The 24,797-nt window shown below is 45.4% G+C and overlaps 1 protein-coding gene across 1 annotated transcript in view; it reads left to right on the top strand.

Annotated features, from left to right (window-relative positions):
• The window catches only part of TWF2 (twinfilin actin binding protein 2), a 92,517-nt gene that overhangs the window by 55,213 nt on the left and 12,507 nt on the right, over nucleotides 1–24,797 (top strand). Inside the window, exons 3-7 of the mRNA XM_068253177.1 lie at nucleotides 8,789–8,967; nucleotides 18,223–18,318; nucleotides 20,304–20,408; nucleotides 20,489–20,614; nucleotides 24,514–24,664. Coding sequence (XP_068109278.1) covers nucleotides 8,789–8,967; nucleotides 18,223–18,318; nucleotides 20,304–20,408; nucleotides 20,489–20,614; nucleotides 24,514–24,664 — 657 coding nt within the window. The remainder of the gene's footprint in view (nucleotides 1–8,788; nucleotides 8,968–18,222; nucleotides 18,319–20,303; nucleotides 20,409–20,488; nucleotides 20,615–24,513; nucleotides 24,665–24,797) is intronic.

Genomic DNA, 24,797 nt, shown 5'->3' with positions numbered 1-24,797 from the left:
AAAAGGAAACATCCATATATCCAGGTTCACGCTGCACATAAAAAAAAAACTGCACTTACCTGGGTCTTCTTCCAGCTCCTGGCAGTGGATCGGTGCCCTCGCCGCAGCTCCTCTCCCTCCCGGCGTCCAGCGGTGAAGAAGCCGACCTCGCCAGGTCGACTTCTGTGTGCTCCACGCTGGGGGTCACGTGGTGTAGGGACGTCATCGGGTCTCTACAGAGCAGGCACAGAACTACTGCACCTGCGCAGTAGAGATCCGATGACGTCACGTACACCACGTGACCCGTGCCATGGAACGCACATGAAGTCGACCTGGCGAGGTCGGCTTCTTCACCGCTGGACGCGGGACGGGAGTGGAGCTGCGGCGAGGGCACCGATCCACTGCCAGGAGCTGGATGAAGCCCCAGGTGAGTGCAGTTTTTTTTTTTTTTTTTATGTGCAGCGCGGATCTTCCCTTTAAGGTTCCCTTTAACCCCTTCCCTTCCTCATGATAGATACAAATGAGCCACCCTCAAAGTGGGCCTAATCCCATGAATTCCTCTCTGCTCTAAAAGATAAGCAACAGCATAATAACCTTGTTGCAGCCCACAGAACTCCTACTGAGATGCTGAAGAGCTGTTACTTCCTGATTTCATGGACGCACATACAGGGTTAAACAACTGTGTTTACATATAGCCTATCTGAAAGGGACACTGTGGCACAGATCAGAAAAAAACTGACAGCTCAAATTACAGTTGCTCCATACTAGGAGATAAGGGAGAATTAAGGTGGCCATACACCTATACTGTAGATTTACAGCAGATTCGACCATCCGAAAGATTTCTGTCAGATGCCTGTCAAGTTGAATCTGACAGGAATCTATCTGATGTGTGCCACACACTAGGAACAGATTTCCAATAGATTTCAGAATGAATGGAAATCTATTAAAAATCGATCTAAATGCATTATTGGATTCAATGCAAATCCATGGGCCATAGATCTGCTGCTAGCAGCTGATCTACCTAGAGCTTCCATCCTGTCAGATAAATCAAATCGAAATCGTCCGCAAATCGATCAGCAATCGATTTCCATTCAATCGAATCGAAGGCTGAGATCGACCAGTGTATGGGCCCCTTTAGACGGGCTGTTATCTCTAAATACAAACAGGGTGGGTTTCTATGTGTTTTTCTTCTCTCCTGTGGAAGAGTTTAGGTCTTCTTTAACCACAAAAAAATCCTACATGTTTCACTTACATAACTGGAGGCTTCGTCAGGGTTGAAAGAAGAAACAAGCTGAAAGTGCACTATAACAAACAATAAAAAGATATATACAATTCAGTCACATAGTAACAACATAATGGCTAGGCATACATATGAATCAGCTGCCAGAAGATTTGGGCGCAAGGTAAAGATGATAAACAGCTCACCCTGCTCCTGCACAAGTCCCGGGGGCACCAATTACTATCCCCCCTCCATGCCGCAATGGCTAGTGGGGAAAAATATAATTCGGATTCCAGGTATTGCTGGTGGCTGAATTTTTATAGTAATTTGTGCTCAGTCTTCTGTCAGCGCCCAAATTACTCACTGAGTGCAGCTATAGCCGTATTTTCTATTACGGCCTATGTAACGGCTAGATATACAGCCTCTCTAGCCATGTTGTTACTATGTGATTGAATTGTATACAGTATATCTTGCTATTTGTTTTCATGAATGCACTTACAGCTTGCATCTTATGCTGGGATTACACTATACAATTTTCTGTTAGATTTTTCTGTTTCTCTAATTCTAGGCACACACGGTCAGATACTTGTTATCAGTCGAGCCGCTGATGGCTCGATTGATAATATCCGACGTGTCCGATCACCGCGGTGGATCAATTCTGCTCTTGATCCCCGGGGACGAGCGGGAATCGATACGCGCGGATGAGCAGTGACGCGCCGGCATCGAGCCGCTGGCTCGATTCCTGCGCACAATTGCACCGTGTATGCCTAGCTTATGTTCAACATGTTGGAAAGTTATCTATCTTACCTTCTATCTGCCTAGCAATTAGGCATTGTTCTACTCAGCAGGAGATAACCAGAAGACAATGCACCAGAGATAATGACCAGTCTCTACAGAAAATAATCTAATTATGTATTCTAACAGAAAATCTAACAGAAGAATCTAACAGAAAATTGTATGGTGTAATCTCAGCATAAGTGCTTTCCCTTTTCAAACCCCACAGGGTCCTTATACGCACGGTATAAGGACCCTGTGGGGTTTGGAAAGGGAAAGCACTTATGCTGGGATTACACCATACAATTTTCTGTTAGATTCTTCTGTTAGATTTTCTGTTAGAATACATAATTAGATTATTTTCTGCATAGAATTAGATTATAGTCCGTGACCTATTAATGTTGTTTGTCTCTGCTCCTTATTCAGTTTTTAAGACCTCTTCAGTAAAAGTTGTGGTGTCACGCCGCAAACCTGACTGCAAATGCCCAAACATTTAGCAGGACTGATATTTGTGGTCCGGTAGAATCGCATTGCAGTAATGGAAACATTCCTGCTTCTTTTAGTGCAGCATTCGTGTAGTACTACCCAGCAATATGCAAGTGATCAGAATCCGATTGAGAAACGCTGATAGTGGAACACATGATGAGTAAAAAGCTTCCGTTGCCGAGCCGCCTTCACTGAAGGGCAATTAGGTTGTTGTCAGGATTCCTAGCAGTCCGGAGATGCAGGAACCCTTTCATCTTGTGGACAGCCCGCTGCTCCTGTGACAGCATATGATCTTCTGATGAGCACAGTTCACAGGGAACTCACCCTCTGCAGGATGATTACATTTTACTTGCCCTAATTACTCTGGGACTCTTCCTCTTCTTAAAAGTATCTAAACTTTCACTGAGAAAAAGAAAAAGCAATTCCTTCCAAGACTCCCGATTCGATTATTATAATCAAATCTGATGAAACTTGTGGCCGCCATGTGCATGCGTGATCGACTATGTAACCAATTTCGAGCCAAAATTGGTTGCAATAATTGGTCGAACATGCTGCAAGATGTGGGGCCGACTTGCTCGATTGGGTGCGAGGCGGGAATGGCGAGCAATATCGGGAAGAGCGGCAAACGTGAAGAAGACTCTGTCCACTCTGTGTGTAATGTGCCCTCCCGGTGCCCAATGCAGTATACATTACCTGTCCATGGCCACCAATTGTGATTGTCCAAGCACAATCCTTTGTCCATACACGTGCCCCACATGGTTGCCGGAGTAACGGGGGCTCGTGTGTGAGGTCATATGGAGCATGGAGTGCACTCAGAGTCGCGGTGGCCATGGACAGGTAGTGTATGCGCATTACACATTAGGGGGGACAGTGAGGCGGCGTATGGGGCATCACAAGGCCGATTCTGGATCGATTTCAGCATGAAATTGATTGGGAATCGGCCTGTGGTGTATGGGCATCTGACATATCTCTCTGTAATCAGATTCGATTAGAGAGTAATTTGTCTCGTGGTCGAGTCTGCCCATCATCGCTCGATGTATATATATACCTTTATACTGTACATTGTAGGGAAGATCGTTGCTCTAGGCTCTGCCAGGTCGGCTGTTGTCTGTGTCTGAAGCTGTCCATACACAGTTTAGATGTTCCCCTGATCTCCAGCAAACCACCTATCTCCCTATTCAGAAAATTGATTGTGTAGTAGTAATCATTTTACAATCTTATGCCACACAGTTTGGATCTGATTGTAATAAAAATCTGTTTAAAAATCGATTGAAACTTAATCAGTCAGTTAATCAGTATTGTCTTGATTGATGCAGTACAACATTTTGTAGATGTTGATCCTGCACTATTTTGAGAAAAAGATTAGCCTTATAGTGGTCCTGAACTCTTGCACAGGAGAGAAGGGAAACCTAGAGCATTGTACCCTGTGTGTATTTAGAGACTGTCTAATCTCCCCTCATCTGTGCCTAATCACAAGTTGTAATTTGATCTCTCCCCTGTGTCAGCTGACTGCCACGGCAGATAAGCTCTTTTGAAAGCACAGTAGGTTAACAATTTGTCTTTTTCCATGAAAGCAGGAAGTAGAAAAACTGCAGATTTATTGCAGGATTTGTATCAGCTATAACGAAGAAATGTTTTTCTTTAAAGGTTATTATGCTGTTGCTTATCTATTACAGCAGAGAGGAGGTTCTGAGTTCAGGTCTGCTTTAATGCTGGGCATACACGAGTCGACCCGGCGGCTCGATTAGCCGCTGGATCGACTCCCGCCACGTCCCCGCAGCCAGATCGATTCCCGCTCGTTCTCGCGGGCGCTCCTTATCTTCCGCTCGATTGTCCGCCCGTGGGGATCTCGAGCAGGGAATCGATCCGGCGGGTCATCGGACCTGTCGGAAATTATCAATCGAGCCATCAGCGGCTCGATTGATAAGGGCGCATCGGCCCGTGTATGCCCAGCATAAGATGCCCATAGATCAGACGATGTATTTGACAGATCGACCAAGAGATAGATCTCTCTATGATCGAATCTGATCAGAGAGAGATCTGTTGCCTGTCCATAAAGCGCAGGCTGATTCCCAATCAATTTCAGCATGAAATCTCTCGGTAATCGGCCTTGTGAAATGTGCCCCCTGCAGTATACTTTACCTGACGGTGTCTGCCGCTAGAGCGTGTGCGTGATGTCACACACGTGCCCACGTATAAGCCGGCAACCACGTGGGGCGCTTGTATGTGGGTGGAGCCAGCGGCAGACACTGATACATTAGGGGAAATTATAATCCAATCAGATGGTCGATCGGCCACTAACTCATCTGATTTATGGCCACCTTAAAGCTCAACACACACCATACAATCTTGGTTGTACAGATTTACCAAATCTATGTAGTATAAGGGCCAACAGATTGAAAATACCTTGAATGATTGATTGGATAAGCTCTTATTCTACATGAAAGTGGTAAGATTGAACAACCAAGATTGTACGGTGTGTGTTGAGCCTTACACTGTGTTCTCATTCATTTTTAAAACGTTCCATTCAGAATGATCCTATGCAAAGCAATAGCAGTGTTTTCCACCCAGCTAATTTTGGTGATTACCCGGCTGTCATTGGCTGAACCCGCCCCCCCCCCCCTCCCCATTGTGCCCACCTGTCTACTTTTTCATGCCACCTGACTGGAAAAAATATCTGGGGAGAACAATGCTCTTTGTTGTAAGTTGGCTAGTAGTAGACAGCTTTTTGTCAGTTTGATATCAGTAGACAGCTGTCAGTTGGATGGTAGACAGCTCTTTGTCGGGTGGCAGTAGACGGCTCTCACTTAGTTTGGTGTCAGTAGACAGTTCTGTCAGTTGGATAGCGGTAGACAGCTCTCTGTCATTTGAATAGTAGCAGACACCTATTGGTTGGGTGGCAGACAGCTATGTCATTTCAATAGCATTATTATTATCCTCTATAATAAAACCCTACTGTCTCTGCATCCCATGTCCGTGTGTGTGTCCCACATGCGCGCTGCGCATGTGTCGGGCAGGCGTGCGCAGTGGGCTTGCGCATCGTGGACGCGCGTGGCGGAAATGTGCGTACGCAGCGGGCGCATGCGCAGTGACAGACCTAGCCCGTTTTTAAACGGGCTTAGGTCCACTCGTTTATTTATAAAGCACCAGCATATTCCGTGACAGACAGTTCTCTGTCAGTTGGATAGCAGTAGACAGCTCTCTGTCAGTTGGATAGCAGTAGACAGCTCTCTGTCAGTTGGATAGCAGTAGACAGCTCTCTGTCAGTTGGATAGCAGTAGACCGCTCTCCAGTGTTGTCCCCAGGCTCTTTTAGCCAGGTGGAGCATCTAGCAGCAGCCAGACCCTGTCCAACATTGGACCTATGCAAGAAAATGTCAGTGTCCGACGTAGGAGCGTTAATGGTTAAAGGAACATTATGTGAAGTGGAAGTAGTTGTGGCTCTTTGACCTATAAGATGCTGTGGGCCCTGGACAGGAAGTGGGAGCCATACAGTGTGTATCTGTTATAGGGGTAAATAGTAACCAGCTACCATTCAGATCTGTCTCATGGAAAAAGCTGATGAGGGTGTCCGGAATGTGGCTGCTTAGAATAGCTGAGACTGATAAACACATCGCTCAGTTCTGAGGCCAGGCAGCAGCTCGGAATCTTTCCAGCAGCAGCTGCCGGGATTATATGCACTGATGTCACTGGATGACCAGCTTCTATTCACAGTGCCTGCCACTTCCAGGTCACCTCTGTCACCGGGGCTACTGTGCTTGTTCGGTTGCTGTGTTATTGTTTGCTCCTTAAAGAGAACCTGTCACTGAATTCACACTTCATAGAGCCTAGCAGGGCACACATGAGCAAATCACGTTATGCTGTGTAAGAAAGCATTTCATATTCCTCATATAAATACAGGGTGTACCCTACTCAAGAACTACTCCACCGATCAGAACGGCCAGAAAATGCAAAATCGATTGTGTGGGAAGAAGTTAAATAAAAATATTTTTCAAATGACAGAGTCATTGCAGTTGCTACGGTTCTTGTGTGACAAAGCCCTAATTGTGTTATCCCCTGTGTGTTCATTTATTAATGAAAACATGGGCAGCACGGTGGTGTAACGGTTAGTGCTCTCACCTTGCAGCGCTGAGTCCCCAGTTCGAATCCCAGCTAGGTCAACATCCTGCTAAGAGTTTGTATGTTCTCCCAGTGTCCGTGTGGGTTTCCTCCGGGCACTCAGGTTTCCTCCCACATGCCAAAAACGTACAGATAAGTGAATTGGCTTCCCCCTAAATTGGCCATAGACTATGATATATGCACTACACGATACATACATAGACATATGACTATGGCAGGGACTGGATTGTAAAGCCCCTCTGAGGGACAGTTAGTGATAAGACAATATACATTTACTCTGTACAGCGCTACGTAATATGTTGGCACAATATAACTACTTAAAGCAGATCCGAGATGAAAAACTAACTAGAACAAGTAACTTGTCTATATATCTTATCTAAAGTTTAGATAGTTTACTCCGCATATCTAGCTGCAAACAGCTTCAACAGTTTGATTATTTATTCCTGTGATACAATGAGGGCAGCCATGTTCTGTTTGTCACATTGTCACAGGCTGAGGGCTGGAGATGCTATCAGCTTGCCTGTGTGTAAATGTAGTCCCCTCTCCTCCTCCATCCTCCCCTCTGCCTCTAAAATCAATGGCTAGTAACCTCCTCCTCCCTCTGCCCAGACTGAGCTCCCATAAGCCCTTGCTACAATGCCAAGGCACAAAAGGAGCTGTGGGCGAGGCTTGTTTAGTTTATAGGGAATTAGAGTATTAAAACAAAACAAAAGAAGTATTTGGCTTGTGGAATGCCCTATAAACTATATGAAAGGAACACAATTATGCAAGGAGTAAAAGTTTATCTCGGATCCACTTTAAATAAATAAAAACCTACAGTAAGGCCCCATTCACACTAGCGCTTTGCAAAGCGATTTTCCTGTGATTTTTCACTGTGCAGGAAAGCAGTTTTGGAGTGATTGCGTTTTGTGATTCTTTAACATTGAAAAGCAATCACTCCAAAACCACTAGAAGAATGCTGCACACACCATGTTTGAGATTTCAGCAAATCGCTAATCACTGGGAATCGCTAAAGTGTGAACAATACCATTGTTTTGCATTGCCATAGAGCTTTTTCAAGCGCTAGCATTTACAGACAAGCTGAAATTGCTAATAAAACGCTGGAGCTGACCATTTCTGAATACCTTTTGATACTCCACTCTCCATGGGAGTATCTTTAGGCACTACAGTGTTCTCCCGGGAATTTTATTCCAGCCGGGTGGCATGAAAAATTAGCCGGGTGGGGCATGATGAGAGAATGCAGGGCTGGTGCTTCTTTGCACAACGCTGCTTACAGCAGAGGAGGAGGTGATCTGGTGACAGCCGGGTGCTCACCAAAACTAGCCGGGTGGAGCACCCGGCTAAAAGAGCCTGGGGAGAACACTGCACTAACTTCACCATAGTGAATTTAGAAAAGGGATTATACATTACCTGTCCAGTGATGTATGTTGCCTGTCCTCACCTGAGTTTGGGCGCTTCTCTGCTTGAGCATCTGTTCTGCTTGCTTGTTGGTTGGAGTGTATTTCTCTATGGACACAGTCCTTTGTGCTTAGATCTAGCATCTAGGGTTGTGACCCAATGATGTCACTTTGTGCTTTCTGTATGGACAAAGGACTCAGAACAGATGAACAGAGAGTGGCGCCTGGCCCTAGATTAGACCGGGCACTGGACAAATCTGGCAGATGGGGTTAAAGATTACATATAATATCCTTCTAGTTACACTATTGGGAAAGGGGGTGGCTGGTGCCTAGTTTCACCAGAAGGATATACTTTAGCCAATAACAGCTTCAATAGCGTTATCTTGTGTGAGATTTGCGTTGTGCTGTAAATTCTTGGTTTAATCTCTCTCTACTGGCAGAAAATATAGAAACTTAAAGTAGTAGTCCTCTGTTATTGTTTCACACTGCCCCCTAGTGACAAGTGACAATAAATACACATTACAGAAGTACTAATTAGAAGCAAGGACATGTAACAATAAGAAATAAAACCTGTTCTAAAATAAATTGGCCTGGAGCACTTGCAAGCCTTTTAAATCAATTGGCTGTGAAAGGGTTAACAATTATATTTTGGAGTAGTTGTGCTACTCCATAGCTTCTAATATTTTGAGGAGTCACTGATTACAATTGTTATCACGGTGTTATGTTAGTTTGTGCCCTACCACAGGAAGTGGTCTTGTTCAGGATCGGTAAATGTAATCTGACGTCTGCTGTGGTCTGTGTTTCTCCCCATGCAGAGCAGCTGGTGTTGGGAGCCCACAAGGAGCTGAGACATAACTGGGACCAAGACTACGATGCCTTCATTCTTCCCCTGCTAGAGGACACAGAGCCATGCTACATCCTGTATCGCCTTGACAGCCAGAATAACCAGGGCTATGAGTGGCTCTTCCTGTCGTGGTCACCTGACCATTCTCCGGTAAGGCCCAGATGAGATATATATTCTTTATTAAGGATGAGCAATAATAAATACAGCTGCCTGCTAATGGATTGTAGGCCAGTAGCTTTTATTTGCTAACATGGCTTTCAAATTATAGGTTAGTGGAGAATGCATGTGAGGAGAATTGTTTGCTTATCAAATTATTATTATTATTATTTATTGTATTTATAAAGAACCAACATATTATGCAGCGTTGGACAATAAATACGTACAATTATACAGGGCTGTGGAGTTGGAGTCGGGGCAATTTTGGGCAGTCGGAGTCGTTGATTTCATAAACTGAGGAGTCGGAGTCGGATGATTTTTGTACAAAATCCACAGCCCTGTTAAGTATTAGACTGAGGAGTCAGAGTCTGAGCCATTTTGGGTACCCGGGGTCGGAGTTGGAGTCGGTTTCATAAACCGACTAGTCCGAGTTGGAGTCGGAAGATTTTTGTACCGACTCCACAGCCCTGCAATTATACAAGGATGACAGACGTAACAAGGTTATACAACATAGGACAAAGCTATACATGGCAAACAGGGTACAAGATACATGAACATGCAATACAAGTACAGGCTTTCATAGGAAAAGGAGCACACGATCATGTAGACTACACTAGGTAAGGGAGGGCCCTGCCAAAGGCTTACAATCTAAAGGGAAGGGGGTGGAAACACTAGGTAGGGCTGTGGGATAAATATTCAGTAGAGAGTTACTGTGTGTTAGGGGATGGGTAGGCCATCTTAAAGAGGTTGGTTTTAAAGGGCTTGCTTGAATGTGTTGAAGGAGCTAGTAAGTCTGATGGGCGGTGGAAGGGAGTTCCAGATGGTGGGGCGGCTCTTGAGAAATCCTGCATTTGGGAGTGGGAAATGTGTGCGGCAGTGAGGCGAAGGTCGTTGAAGGACCAGAGGGGACGACCTGGCGTATACCTGTGAAAAAGCTTCGAGATGTAGGTAGGGCAGGTTTTGCGCTCCTATTTATATGCCAGGCATAAAATCTTGAAACTTATACTGAATCGGATAGGGAGCCATTGCAGGGATTTACAGAGGGGAGATGTGGATGCAGAGCGGTGCAAATAATGGATGAGTCTTGCAGCTGCGTTCATAACTGATTGAAAGGGGGCAATGCATTACAAGGGGAGGCCAGACTGGAGGATGTTACAGTAATCAAGGCAGGAGATGATGATGGCATGGATGAATAACTTGGTCGTGTCCGGCGGGTCAAGAAGGGCAGATCTTGGAGATATTTTGAAGGTGAAAATTGCAGGCTCTGGTGATGTTTTGGATGTGGGGGATGAAGGAGAGGTCAGAGTCTAGGGAGAGGCCCAGTCAACGGGCCTGTGAGGTAGGGAGAATGGTTGTGTTGTGAGGTGGAAATCTGTGAGGGGTGCAGCAGAATGGGGTGGAAAGATCAGGAGCTCAGTTTTCTCTAGGTTAAGCTTCAGGAACCTAGCTGACATCCGGGAGGAAATCGTTGAAAGACAGGAGGAGACCTTGTCCATGGTAGTGGAGGAGATATCGGGGGTATGGAGGTAAATCTGAGTGTCGTCGGCATAAAGGTGGTATTTGAAGATCAGGGAGGAGATGAGTTTGCCAATTGAGGAAGTGTATATGGAGAACAGAAGGGGGCCCAGAACAGAGCCCTGGGGGACCTCGACTGAGAGGGGGGCAAGGGTTGAGGAATCATTGAAGGAAGTCACGAAGGAGCGAGAGGCTAGGTAGGAGCCTAGCTAATGCCTATGTATAAACCTAGCCCACCATTATCACCTGAAAGAATATGACCTGTAAAAGTGGCTGACTCAACTTGGAGTAGAGGGACCTGTTCCACCTCCCTCCCCAAACTCCAAAAAACACATGCACGTGTGGATTGGCATAGCTACCTACCTTCATTTTAGCTGTTGGGTCTCCTCTCTTTAGCCACTGTTCACCCACATGTCCTCCACATCCCACTGCTGCCATCATTCAGCCTCTTTATGGTTTCTGCAGCCTGCCCCTGTGATTCAGTTTTGCCATGCATCATCGCCCATAATGTAGTTGAATGATGGCAGTGGCTAGCAGAACCCAAGTAAGGCTGAATGGCTGCAGTGGGCAGAAGAACCTCTGTTATTTGTTATATTTCAATGTATACAGTGCCAGACCATTTTCCAGGACAGTTTAAGAATACATGGGCCAATTTATGTCGCTAACTGTCCCTGAAACGGGCTCGCAAATGAATGTACCCATCCTAACCAATGGCCGATTCTGGGGAGAACCAAGAAACCCACGAGTGTTTTTAAGTTGATTTGTAGAAGGGACTTAAACGAACTGTGCACCTGGAATAAAACATTTTAACGCGGACCTCCCCATAAGGGAGGTTCATGATAGTGTGCTGTTGCTTGCTTTGCGTCTATAGGGATTCACTGCCTTCTCCACTGATTGACTGCAGCTGAACCACAGTATGAACTTCTCTATGAGTTTGTGCATGTGCACCCGCTACAATGCATGCTGGAAGATTTAGCCGGTGTTCTTGCATCCATGGACTACATCACCTGCATGCATTGCTGTGGGCACATGCACCCGAATTCCCTGGGACGTTAATTATGCGATAGCTGCAGTGGGTTCTGAGGAGAAGATGACGGCTCCCATGGCCAGAGGAGCAGCACTCCGTAGGTAAGTTATTACACATGCACCCTTATGGGGAAGTTTTTTGCTTTTTTTTAAATAATAATTCCAGATGCACAGTGCTCTTTAACCACTTCCCGACCGCCTAACGCACAGGGGCGGCCGGGAAGTGGAGCCCGCAAGGACCAGCTCACCCACAGAGGCGGCTGTCCTTGTAAGGGCTTTGGCGGAGCGATCGCGTCATCCGTGACGCGATCCTCCGCCGCCGCCTGTCTCTGCATACCCGCCGCAACATCCCGCCGGCCATACGGAAGCGCCGGCGGGATGTTAACCCGACGATCGCCGCATACAAAGTGTATAATACACTTTGTAATGTTTACAAAGTGTATTATACAGGCTGCCTCCTGCCCTGGTGGTCCCAGTGTCCGAGGGACCACCAGGGCAGGCTGCAGCCACCCTATGTCGCACCCAAGCACACTGATTTCTCCCCCCCCCCCCCCCGCCCCAGATCGCCCACAGCACCCCTCAGACCCCCCCCCTGCCCACCCCCCAGACCCCTGTTTGCACCCAATCACCCCCCTAATCACCCATCAATCACTCCCTGTCACTATCTGTCAACGCTATTTTTTTTTATCCCCCCCTGCCCCCTCCTGATCACCCTCCCACCCCTCAGATTCTCCCCACCCACCCCCCACCCCTGTGTACTGTATGCATCTATCCCCCCTGATCACCTATCAATCACCCATCAATCACCCCCTGTCACTGCCACCCATCAATCAGCCCCTAACCTGCCCCTTGCGGGCAATCTGATCACCCGCCCACATCAATAGATCGCCCGCAGATCCGACATCAGATCACCACCCAAGCGCAGTGTTTACATCTATTTTCTCCTCTAAACACCCACTAATTACCCATCAATCACCCCCTATCACCACCTGTCATTGTTACCCATCAGATCAGACCCTAATCTGCCCCTTGCGGGCACCCAATCACCCGCCTACACGCTCAGATTGCCCTCAGACCCCCCTTATCAATTCGCCAGGGCATTATTTACATCTGTCCTTCCCTGTAATAACCCACTGATCACCTGTCAATCACCCATCAGTCAGCCGATATCACTGCCACCCATCAATCACCCCCTGTCACTGCCACCCATCAATCAGCCCCTAACCTGCCCCTTGCGGGCAATCTGATCACCCACCCACACCAATAGATCGCCCGCAGATCCGACATCAGATCACCTCCCAAGTGCAGTGTTTACATCTGTTCTCTCCTCCAAACACCCACTAATTACCCATCAATCACCCCGTCACTGCTACCCATCAGATTAGACCCCTATCTGCCCCTAGGGCACTCAATCACCCGCCCGTACCCTCAGAACGCCCTCAGACCCCAGCCCTGATCACCTCGCCAGTGCATTGCTTGCATCTATTCCCCCCTCTAATCACACCTTGCGACACCCATCAATAACCTCCTGTCACACCCTAGCACACCTACCCATCAGATCAGGCCCTAATTTGCCCCATGTGGGCTCCTGATCACTCGGCCAAACCCTCAGATCCCCCTCAGACCCCCTTCCGAACACCTCCCCAGTGCATTGATTGTATCTATTTTCCCTTCTAACCACCCCCTGAGACACCCATCAATCACCTCCTGTCAGCCCCTAGCACTCCTATCCATCAGATCAGGCCCAATACAACCTGTCATCGAAAAGGCCAATCTGCTTATGACCGGTTCCACAAAATTCGCCCCCTCATAGACCACCTGTCATCAAAATTTTCAGATGCTTATACCCCTGAACAGTCATTTTGAGACATTTGGTTTCCAGACTACTCACGGTTTTGGGCCCGTAAAATGCCAGGGCGGTATAGGAACCCCACAAGTGACCCCATTTTAGAAAAAAAGACACCCCAAGGTATTCTGTTAGGTGTATGATGAGTTCATAGAAGATTTTATTTTTTGTCAAAAGTTAGCGGAAATTGATTTTTATTGTTCTTTTTCACAAAGTGTCATTTTTCACTAACTTGTGACAAAAAATAAAATCTTCTATGAACTCACCATACTCCTAACGGAATACCTTGGGGTGTCTTCTTTCTAAAATGGGGTCACTTGTGGGGTTCCTATACTGCCCTGGCATTTTAGGGGCCCTAAACCATGAGGAGTAGTCTACAAAACAAATGCCTCAAAATGCCCTGTGAATAGGATGTTGGGCCCCTTAGCGCGCCTAGGCTGCAAAAAAGTGTCACACATGTGGTATCGCCGTACTCGGGAGAAGTAGTATAATGTGTTTTGGGGTGTATTTTTACACATACCCATGCTGGGTGGGAGAAATATCTCTGTAAATGGACAATTGTGTGTAAAAAAAATCAAAAGATTGTCATTTACAGAGATATTTCTCCCACCCAGCATGGGTATGTGTAAAAATACACCACAAAACACATTAAACTACTTCTCCTGAGTACGGCGGTACCACATGTGTGGCACTTTTTTACACCCTAAGTGCGCTAAGGGGCCCAAAGTCCAATGAGTACCTTTAGGATTTCACAGGTCATTTTGTGACATTGTTGGTTTCAAGACTACTCCTCACGGTTTAGGGCCCCTAAAATGCCAGGGCAGTATAGGAACTCCACAAATGACCCCATTCTAGAAAGAAGACACCCAAAGGTATTCCGTTAGGAGTATGGTGAGTTCATAGAAGATTTTATTTTTTGTCACAAGTTAGCGGAAAATGACACTTTGTGAAAAAAAGCCAATTAAAATCAATTTCCGCTAACTTGTGACAAAAATAAAATCTTATATGAACTCACCATACGCCTAACGGAATACCTTGGGGTGTCTTCTTTCTAAAATGGGGTCATTAGTGGGGTTCCTATACTGCCCTGGCATTTTAGGGGCCCTAAACCGTGAGGAGTAGTCTTGAAACAAAAATGACCTGTGAAATCCTAAAGGTACTCATTGGACTTTGGGCCCCTTAGCGCAGTTAGGGTGCAAAAAAGTGCCACACATGTGGTATCGCCGTACTCGGGAGAAGTAGTACAATGTGTTTTGGGGTGTATTTTTACACATACCCATGCTGGGTGGGAGAAATATCTCTGTAAATGGACAATTGTGTGTAAAAAAAAATCAAAAGATTGTCATTTACAGAGATATTTCTCCCACTCAGCATGGGTATGTGTAAAAATACACCCCAAAGCACATTATACTACTTCTCCTGAGTACGGTGATACCACATGTGTGGCACTTTTTTGCACCCTAACTGTGCTAAGGGGCCCAAAGTCCAATGAGTACCTTTAGGATTTCACAGGTCATTTTGCGGCATTTGATTTCCAGACTACTCCTCATGGTTTAGGGCCCCTAAAATTCCAGGGCAGAATAGGAACCCCACAAATGACCCAATTTTAGAAAGAAGACACCCCAAGGTATTCTGTTAGGATTATGGTGAGTTCATAGAAGATTTTATTTTTTGTCACAAGTTAGCGGAAAGTGACACTTTGTGAAAAAAAACAATACAAATCAATTTCCGCTAACTTGTGACAAAAAATAAAATCTTCTATGAACTCACCATACTCCTAACGGAATACCTTGGGGTGTCATCTTTCTAAAATGGGGTCATTTGCAGGGTTCCTATACTGCCCTGGCATTTTAGGGGCCCTAAACCGTGAGGAGTAGTCTGGAAATCAAATTCCGCAAGATGACCTGTGAAATCCTAAAGGGTGCAAAAAAGTGCCACACATGTGGTATCGCCGTACTCGGGAGAAGTAGTACAATGTGTTTTGGGGTGTATTTTTACACATACCCATGCTGGGTGGGAGAAATCTCTCTGTAAACGGACAATTGTGTGTAAAAAAAATTAAAAAATTGTCATTTACAGAGATATTTCTCCCACCCAGCATGGGTATGTGTAAAAATACACCTCAAAACACATTGTACTACTTCTCCTGAGTACGGCAATACCACATGTGTGGCACTTTTTTGCACCCTAACTGCGCTAAGGGGTCCAAAGTCCAATGAGCACCTTTAGGCTTTACAGGGGTGCTTACAATTAGGCACCCCCCAAAATGCCAGGACAGTAAACACACCCCACAAATGACCCCATTTTGGAAAGTAGACACTTCAAGGTATTTAGAGAGGGGCATGGTGAGTCTGTGGCAGATTTCATTTTTTTTTGTCGCAAGTTAGAAGAAATGGAAACTTTTTTTTTTTTTTTTTTTTTGTCACAAAGTGTCATTTTCCGCTTACTTGTGACAAAAAATAATATCTTCTATGAACTCACTATGCCTCTCAGTGAATACTTTGGGATGTCTTCTTTCCAAAATGGGGTCATTTGGGGGGTATTTATACTATTCTGGAATTCTAGCCCCTCATGAAACATGACAGGGGGTCAGAAAAGTCATAGATGCTTGAAAATGGGAAAATTCACTTTTTGCACCATATTTGCACCATAGTTTGTAAATGCTATAACTTTTACCCAAACCAATAAATATAGGCTGAATGGGGTTTTTTTCATCAAAAACATGTTTGTCCACATTTTTCGCGCTGCATGTATACAGTAATTTTACTTTATTTGAAAAATGTCAGCACAGAAAGTTAAAAAAGTCATTTTTTTGCCAAAATTCATGTCTTTTTTGATGAATATAATAAAAAGTAAAAATTGCAGCAGCAATCAAATGGCACCAAGAGAAAGCTTTATTAGTGACAAGAAAAGGAGCCAAAATTCATTTAGGTGGTAGGTTGTATGAGCGAGCAATAAACCGTGAAAGCTGCAGTGGTCTGAATGGAAAAAAAGTGCCTGGTCCTTAAGGGGGTTAAAGCCCAGGGTCCTCAAGTGGTTAAAGGGAAGCTGAAGTTATAGGAATATGGAGGCTGCCATCAGTGGCAGTTTTTTATTCTTTTTTTTTTTTTTCAGTTTTTTATTTCTATTACTTTAAGTCACTGGCCCAGAATGAACATGCATTGACTCTGGTCTGACTCCACTGGCTGCATGCCTGTTGCAGGTGTGTGACTCAAAAACTAAAGCCAAAAGCTCAGCATGGCTGCCAGGCAAGATGGCAGCCTCCATATTCCTCTTACTTCAGGTTCCCATTAAAGGACAACTGAAGTGAAAGGGCTATGGAGGCTGCCATATTTATTTCCTTTTAAATAATACTAGTTGCCTGGCAGCCCTGCTGCTATTTGGCTGCAGTAGTGTCTGCATTACACCAGAAACAAGCATGCAGCTAATCCTATCAGATCTGACAATGTTAGTAACACCTGATCTGCTCGGGCAGCACAGTAGCATAGTGGTTAGCGCTCTCGCCTTGCAGCACTGGGTCCCGGTTCGAATCCCAGCCAGGGCAACATCTGCAAGGTGTTTGTATGTTCTCCCCGTGTCTGCGTGGGTTTCCTCCATGCACTCCGGTTTCCTCCCACATCCCCCCCAAAAAAAGAAACATGCAGATAAGTTAATTGACTTCCACTTAAAATTGGCCCTAGACTACGACACATACACTACACAATAGAGACATACATAGACATAGGACTATGGTAGGGATTAGATTGTGAGCCCCTCTGAGGGACAGTTAAGTGACAAGACAATATATATACTATGTACAGCGCTGCGTAAGATGTTAGTGCTATATAAATACTAAATAATAATAAAATGATAATAATCTGCTGCAGGATTGCCAGGCAACTGGTATTGCTTAACCCTCCTGGCGGTCTATTAAAAACCGCCAGGGGGCAGCGCAGCAGGTTTTTTTTCAAATTTTTTTTTTTGTTTGAAAACATGTAGGGAGCTCAGGGCTCTCTACAAGATAGCCGCTGTGCAGCGGCTACCCCCCGCCCGCTTCGATCAGGAAATCCCGTTCAAAGAGTGGGATTTCCTGGAGGGCTTCCCCCGACGCCATGGCAATGGGCGGGATGACGTCATGACGTCATTGGAAGTCCCGATCCACCCCTCACCGCTGCCTGGCACTGATTGGCCAGGCAGCGCACGGGGTCTGGGGGGGGGGGGCGGAGTGGCGGCAATCGGAGTGCACACGCAGCTAGCAAAGTGTTAGCTGCGTGTTGCAAAATAAAAAAAAATTATGCAAATCATCCCAGCAGGGCCTGAGAAATCCTCCTGCGCGGCTTACCGCCAGGAAGGTTAAAAAGAAATAATTATGGCAGCCTCCATATCCCTCTTGCTTCAGTTGTCCTTTAAGTGCTATTCCATACATTCTACACGTTAAGTTCTTACCCTGTGGTAGGTGTACCATAGGGAGTACTTGCTGCAAGTTGGGCCCCCGGGGGGTACTTTAGAGTATACACCAAAGGCATGCTGATTTCATAGCTTCAGAAAAATGCTATATTAGTTTTCAGCAATTTTAAACATTCATAACTTGCTGCAAAGCAAAATGGACAGCTTATTTCATTTACAAAGTTCTAATACAGAATTAATTGCCTACCATATGTCACAGCAGTTTGATTAAAGTCTGTGGCCAAATTCCCACCTGTTAATGGTGAAATTTCTCATTCGTAGCTTTGTGTTTCGCTGTTTATGTTCACTCACGTGATTGGTTGAAACATAAGCTGCGTAATGCAGAATGCCACCTCCACCCCTGGGAAGCACACTGTCTTGTTTTAGATAAACTCGTTATCAGGTGTGTAACTTGTTCTGATGTTTGTACCTCAAAGGTTCGGCTGAAGATGTTGTATGCTGCGACCAGAGCCACTGTGAAGAAGGAATTTGGAGGAGGACACATTAAAGATGAAGTATTCGGGACACTAAAGGTCAGTCTCTGCGCCTTGTGAGGGTGCTTTTCCTCTTAGGTATTCTAACAAGGCAAGACCGGTATAAAATTGAGGGGAAAAAATAGCCAAAATCTGCTTCCCGCTCACTGGAGACTACAGAGATAAATTATCCCATCTTGGTTCTGTCTCCACACAAATTGGCATTGTGGGTGTCCACTGTCCTGCCTGTCCCATTCTCCAGAATGTAAAATAATTGAAAAATCCAGAAGAGAGAGAGGAAGTCCTTTGTCATGACTGATGCCGATCTAGAAACACAAAGATCTCACCAAAGAAATAGTAGAAAGCACTATGGCTATCATTCATAAAGCATTTCCGCATGCGGAAATGCTTAAAACAGCTGACTTTACCGACCACTTAGCAAAGTCAGCATTCATAAAGGCTCTTTCCGCATGAAAAAAATGACACTACCGAGCAGAGTGATAAATCACCGCCTTGTGCGGTGATAATCGGAACAAATGTAGCAAAATGTTCATTCATAAAGATCACCGCAAGCGGTGTGAGGTCGGGAAGTTCCGCTCCCTCTGATGTGGCGATACCAATGTAAGTGAATGGAGACACACAGACCTCCCAGGCAGCTGCAGCAGAGCGGAACACGGAGAAATGTATCAACTCGGCAGCTTCCGTGTCTCCGCAAGCCTACCGCCTGCCTACCGCCAGCCTAGTTCGGGGAATCTCCGCACTGCTACCGCACATGGATACTTTTTTATGAATGCCCACCCAGAAGTTTAAAACACCGCCAGCGGTGTTTTCCCGCACTGATTCTCCATACCGACAGCACTTTCATGAATGATAGCCTATGTGGTTTATCTCTCCATCATTTGCCAGAACCCGAAATATCTGCATTATGCGGACTGAGGGCTGGCTCACACTACAAGAGCTTTTCTAAGTGCTTGTGATTTTAAAAGCTCTTGCTAATGTTATCCTATGTGTGTGTTCACACTGGAGCAATGAAATTTTTATAAAAATCCCCCCATAGCCTTGCATTAGCAAGAGCTTTTCAAGTCACTAGCGCTTAAAAAGCTCTTGCAGTGTGAGCCAGCCCTAAAGCTCTGTACACACGCTAGACCGCAGTCATTGGAAATTGAGTGATCCCCGATGGCTAGCCACTAGCAAGTGACATTGGTGGACAATTACAACAACGTTCTCCAGATTCAATTATTACCGGAAGGGCGAAAACATGGACCCGAATGTGTGAAATGCGCAACACATGACTATTTTGAATTGCTCATTTACCATCATGCAGTAGGAACAATTAACACCGATTTATTATCTGAACCAATCCACCAGGTTGGATCGGTCTACTGTACATGGACGATAATCGCTGTCTTTTACTTAGCTGGGGTATTTTTTTAGATGACTATTGGCCCACCTGTCGTTTGTCATTTGTTTCCGACAACTATGGTCTAGAATGTGTGTAGAGTTTAACCCTATAAAGTACACCTGAAGCATTTAAAAAAAAAAAGTTATATACTTGCCTCAGAAGTGGGAATCCTTTGTGGACGGTCCAGAGGCTTCCTGGATCCTCATACAGCCCACTGTTTCAGTAAAGGGTCCCTCTAAACTTACTCAAGTCAAGGAGGTGACTTTTGGCCATGGACAAGCGCATCCTGACTGGAAGGTAGAAGGAAGCTGCCCTGCTTTTTCTTTTTCCAGTTGAGTTTTTTTTTTACAATTTAGGCTCCCTTTAAAATGGGTTTCCATGTTTTGCACCTTTCAGACAATTTATTTTAAAGGATTAGTCCGCATAATCCTCATATTTCAGCAGATGTCGGAGACCTAAACCATAAGTAATGGGAGAATGTATCTCTGCAGTCTCCTGGAGATATAAAAAGTGGGTGACTAAACCCCCCAGACTCCACCCATAACTGGAATCACTTTTGGGTGGATTGGCTCTAGAAAGACCTTGTGATATATACAGGGGATGTTATGTTTCCATGATGTAACTGTAATTCTCTGTGTGGCAGGAAGATGTTACCCTTAGCGGATATCAGAAGCACATCTCCTCTTGTGCAGCACCAGCACCGCTTACTGCAGCTGAGCGGGAACTGCAGCAGATCAAGATTAATGAGGTGAGTGGCGGGGCAGGAAGCAACCAAGGATTGTGGCTTGTGGCTTTCCTCCTCCATTACTTAAAGCCTCTCTTCTGCAGGTGAAGACTGAGATCAGTGTGGAGAGTAAACAGCAGACACTGCAGGGACTGTCCTTCCCGCTCCGACCAGAGGCAGAGGAGGCTGTCCTGCTTCTAAAGCAGAAGAGGATCAACTACATCCAGCTGGTGAGTGCAAAGAATCCAGACTGCGGCAGATTCACTTTCTATGACCGTTCCAAAATTGGTGCTGCAGTTCACTGGGATACTTAAAGAGAATCAGAGATGAAAAACTAAGAAGAATCGATACTTACCCAGGGCTTCCTCCAGCTCTGTAAACACATACGAGTGTTTAGGGGACCAAGCTTATACCCAACGTCTCAACTGGCCACTAGAGCCTCAGGCTTACCACAGTCCAATGACGGTGCGTTTGGAGCTCTAGTGGCCAGTTCAGAGGCTCCCGGGGAGACGCGGGGACCAGAGTTAGAAAAAGGAGAGGTAGGTATGCTTCCATTGGAACACCAACGTTTGCTCTGCTTGGGGTGCTATGCTGCCACATTTGGGGGTCGACTAATCAGCAGCTTTATGGCTGCTATTAAGGGGTCGGAGGTGGTGTTGACTTATGCATGGGTTAATACTTTCCAAATGCTGTTTACAGATTTAGAAATTATTTTTTCCAACTATTGTATAACGTTCCAGGGGACTGTTAGCTGCCTATATATTCCGTTTCATCTAATGCAAAAATCATTTGCTGAAGGTGACATTTTAGATAGCTTCTCTACTCTCCAAGCTATAGCTCTCGAGTGGGTGCATTATATGCAGTAGCTGCTACTATAATGAGGCATTATGCTGCCACCTGCTGGTATCTTCATGATGCTGAATGCTATCGCCGTAATGCCTCATGCTGGTAAATGGTACAGTAATCATTCCTGTAACAGCAGAAACCTCTTGTAATGAGGTGGGAGGGTTTCTGGCAAATGATCATAAACTATGGAAACTGACATCACATTATTATCCCTTAACCACTTGCCGACCGCGCACTCATAACGCGCGTCGGCAAAGTGGTAGCTGCAGGACCAGCGACGCAGTACTGCGTCGCCAGCTGCAGGCTAATTAATCAGGAAGCAGCCGCTCGCGCGAGCGGCTGCTTCCTGTCAAATCACGGCGGGGGGGCTCCGTGAATAGCCTGCGGGCCGCCGATGGCGGCTCGCAGGCTAAATGTAAACACAAGCGGAAATAATCCGCTTTGTTTACATTGTACGGCGCTGCTGCGCAGCAGCGCCGTAAGGCAGATCGGCGGTCCCCGGCCAATCAGCGGCCGGGAATCGCCGCCATGTGACAGGGGACGTCCTGTCACTGGCTGCACAGGACGGATAGCGTCCTGTGCAGCCCCGATCACCGGGGATGACAGGTAGGAGAGGGAGGGGGGGAATTTCGCCGCGGAGGGGGGCTTTGAGGTGCCCCCCCGCAACATGCCAGCCAAGAGGAGCGATCAGACCCCCCCTGCACACCATCCCCATAGGGGGGAAAAAAGGGGGGCGATCTGATCGCTCTGCGTGCTGCCTGATCTGTGCTGGGGGCTGCAGAGCCCACCCAGCACAGATCACAGAATACTGCGCTGGTCCTTAAGGGGGGGGTAAAGGGTGGGTCCTCAAGTGGTTAATTAATATTGGCAGCTCTGCATTTACAGGAGTGTGAACAATGTGTGTGTGTGTCACAGCATTAAAGTGCAGGACAGAAGGAAAACATATAGAAATGAACCTTGTATGTTTATTAAGAGTTTAGCCTGTCTAATTCCCCCTCATCTGTGACTGCACAGTATGTTAACCCTATGGCTGCTTCCATGAAAGCAGAAAGAAGACTCACTGCAGATTTATTGCAGGATTTGTATCCGCTGTAACAAAGAAATGTTTTTCTTTAAACGTTATTATGCTGTTGCGTATCTTTTAGAGCAGAGAGGAAGTTCTGAGTTCAGGTCAGCTTTAACACTGCAGTTAAAATATAATCTATATTTGTGCATTTTCACTGGATGGAGTCGTGTCATGTGACTATTATATTCCCCATAGTGGGATGCTTACCTTTTCCCCTGATTTCTCTGGCAGGCATTGGGTGTATTCACAAAACACTGGTGAAGTTGCCAGGCAACACAAGCAGTGTAGCACGCAGTAGCCTGGTCACATATGCGTCACCTAGGTTACGTGAGTGGCACTGCCTTACTGGTAAAAGCACCAATACATTTGCCATGTGCTTTCTGTGCACGGCAACTTTACTGGTATTTTGAGACTACACCCCGTTGCGGCTTAGTGGCTAGCATTGTTGCCTTGCAGGATTACTTCTTAGAAATTGAATGGCGTATTTGGATGAATTACTCCCCCACACCAAAAATATACTGGCTTGTTAATAGGCTTTTAATCTAAAAACTATACCTACAACAGTGTTAGAGAAATTACTCTCTTATAGGTAGAGTGATGAAATGGGTTGTGGTATACAATGTGGACTGATGACGGCATTTGGCTTGACTGTATCCCCATTTATGTAGGGAACCAAATGCCTTTATGTGGCAACTCAGACTGGAGGAAGTCAGGCTGAGTATAATTCTGCCTTCTTAAAGAGGAGCTGTTAGGTATAAGGTCTCAGAGAAAAAAAACACATATATCAGTAGCTAAATATTGGCTGTACTTACATTACATATGCATTTCACTGTCCACGTTTGGATTTCACAGAATTTTTATATAGTATTTGCAGAGAATGATGCTCCTGACAGCTCATGGCAGGTTCCATGTTTGTCTGTCTCCTATGAAGCCAAATGTGTCGTCCTGCCTGCTTCCTGATGATTCCACTCAGAAAAAATACAACACTACTGTGCAGTGAATATTAATTAGCCATGTGGCTAGGAACAATAGCGGACTCATGCAGTGTACTCTGCCCGGAGATTTTTCAGTGCTGGCTGTTGTAACATGAGACTGTAACTTCTCACTAGCAGCCGAGGGGAGGACCCAAGCAGCCCCAGAATGCTTTGCAGTATGGTATGCGGCCTGTCGTCCTTTTAAGAGCTTGGGTCTAACATCCTTGCTGTTCAGCACACATCAAAAGTAAGAGAGATTTTTAACTTCAGTATTGCCTTTTTGGCTTTCTTCTAAACTGTATAACACAGGAGAATAGAGGTTTAAATTAGCTTTTGCAGCCTGACAGTTACTCTTTAAAACAGAAGGCTATATGCAATAATTCAGCTTTAAGTGAGCAACTGTGGTGTCCCATGATGCATCACTGCTGAATATGCAAATCCTCTCTTTATGCCCCTGGAAAGCCAGGCTCACACCTTCTGCTTTAAAGTGCTCTGAAACTCCAACATAACATTCAACAAAAATGTGTTCCTACTTTTTATTACTCATATATTTATCATATTTGCTTGTGTGCATATTTAATATTGTCTGTTTAAATTACAAGTTTCCAAAGTGTAGTTTATCTTGCCCTGAAACCTGCAATTGCATTTTGTTCAAACTGCTTTTTTTTATTATATATTAACATCTTCTTATTTGCTGTTCTGAGCTGTTTGTGTGCTTGAATCACAGAGAGCTCCTTTTCACTTGTTACACTGTGTTTACACACATGTATCAACATTGGAATGCAAACAAAGATACTGTTATCTCCAGTTTGGATGCGGATTTGAAGCTGTATACTAATACGACAAAGTGTTTTGTTTAACCATTTCAATGATGTTCTGCTAAAAAAAAAATTCTGGGATAGCAGCTTTCAAGCTGTGAGGAATCTTTTAGAGCAAAGTAGAAATGCTGACTTTCAGACCACTTTAAGAAGGCAAAGTGTTGCTTTTTAGTAGGAGGGCATTTTGGTCTCTTTTAACCCTTTATACTTTTGTAGTGATTCTGGGTCATCATGAGCAACTGGGTATTCTGTAGTGACCGTCCAGCACTGAAAACAGGGGTAGGGTAATTATGTGTTTGCAAGGTCCTAGCTTTATTTTTGGAAGTGATTTGTGTAATCGACATCTATTCACTCTTTTGCCTTTTCTTGCTGGTAATGTTATTATGGTTTATGCTTTGATTTCATCCTTTCTTTTCATTGGCCAGAAATTGGATCTGGAGAAGGAGACTATTGATTTGGTGCACACCAAGCACACGGATATCCAGGACCTGCCGGCCAGAGTCCCGAAGGATACAGCGCGCTACCACTTCTTCCTCTACAAACACTCTCATGAGGGAGACTATCTGGAGTCTATAGGTGAGATGCCTGGCTGCTATATTATGCTATGCCTTTATTATAAGCAGAAAGTCTGACCGATATTTATTAAAAGGAGAACACTATTTCAAGAAAGTTTTCAGATCTCTTCTATAGGCCCGTACCCACTACGCAA

Source organism: Hyperolius riggenbachi, chromosome 9 (genome assembly GCF_040937935.1).
Source record: "Hyperolius riggenbachi isolate aHypRig1 chromosome 9, aHypRig1.pri, whole genome shotgun sequence".
Classification (NCBI taxonomy): domain Eukaryota; kingdom Metazoa; phylum Chordata; class Amphibia; order Anura; family Hyperoliidae; genus Hyperolius; species Hyperolius riggenbachi.
The sequence above is the reverse complement of the archived record's forward strand: the minus strand, read 5'-3'. Positions and strand labels throughout refer to the sequence as shown.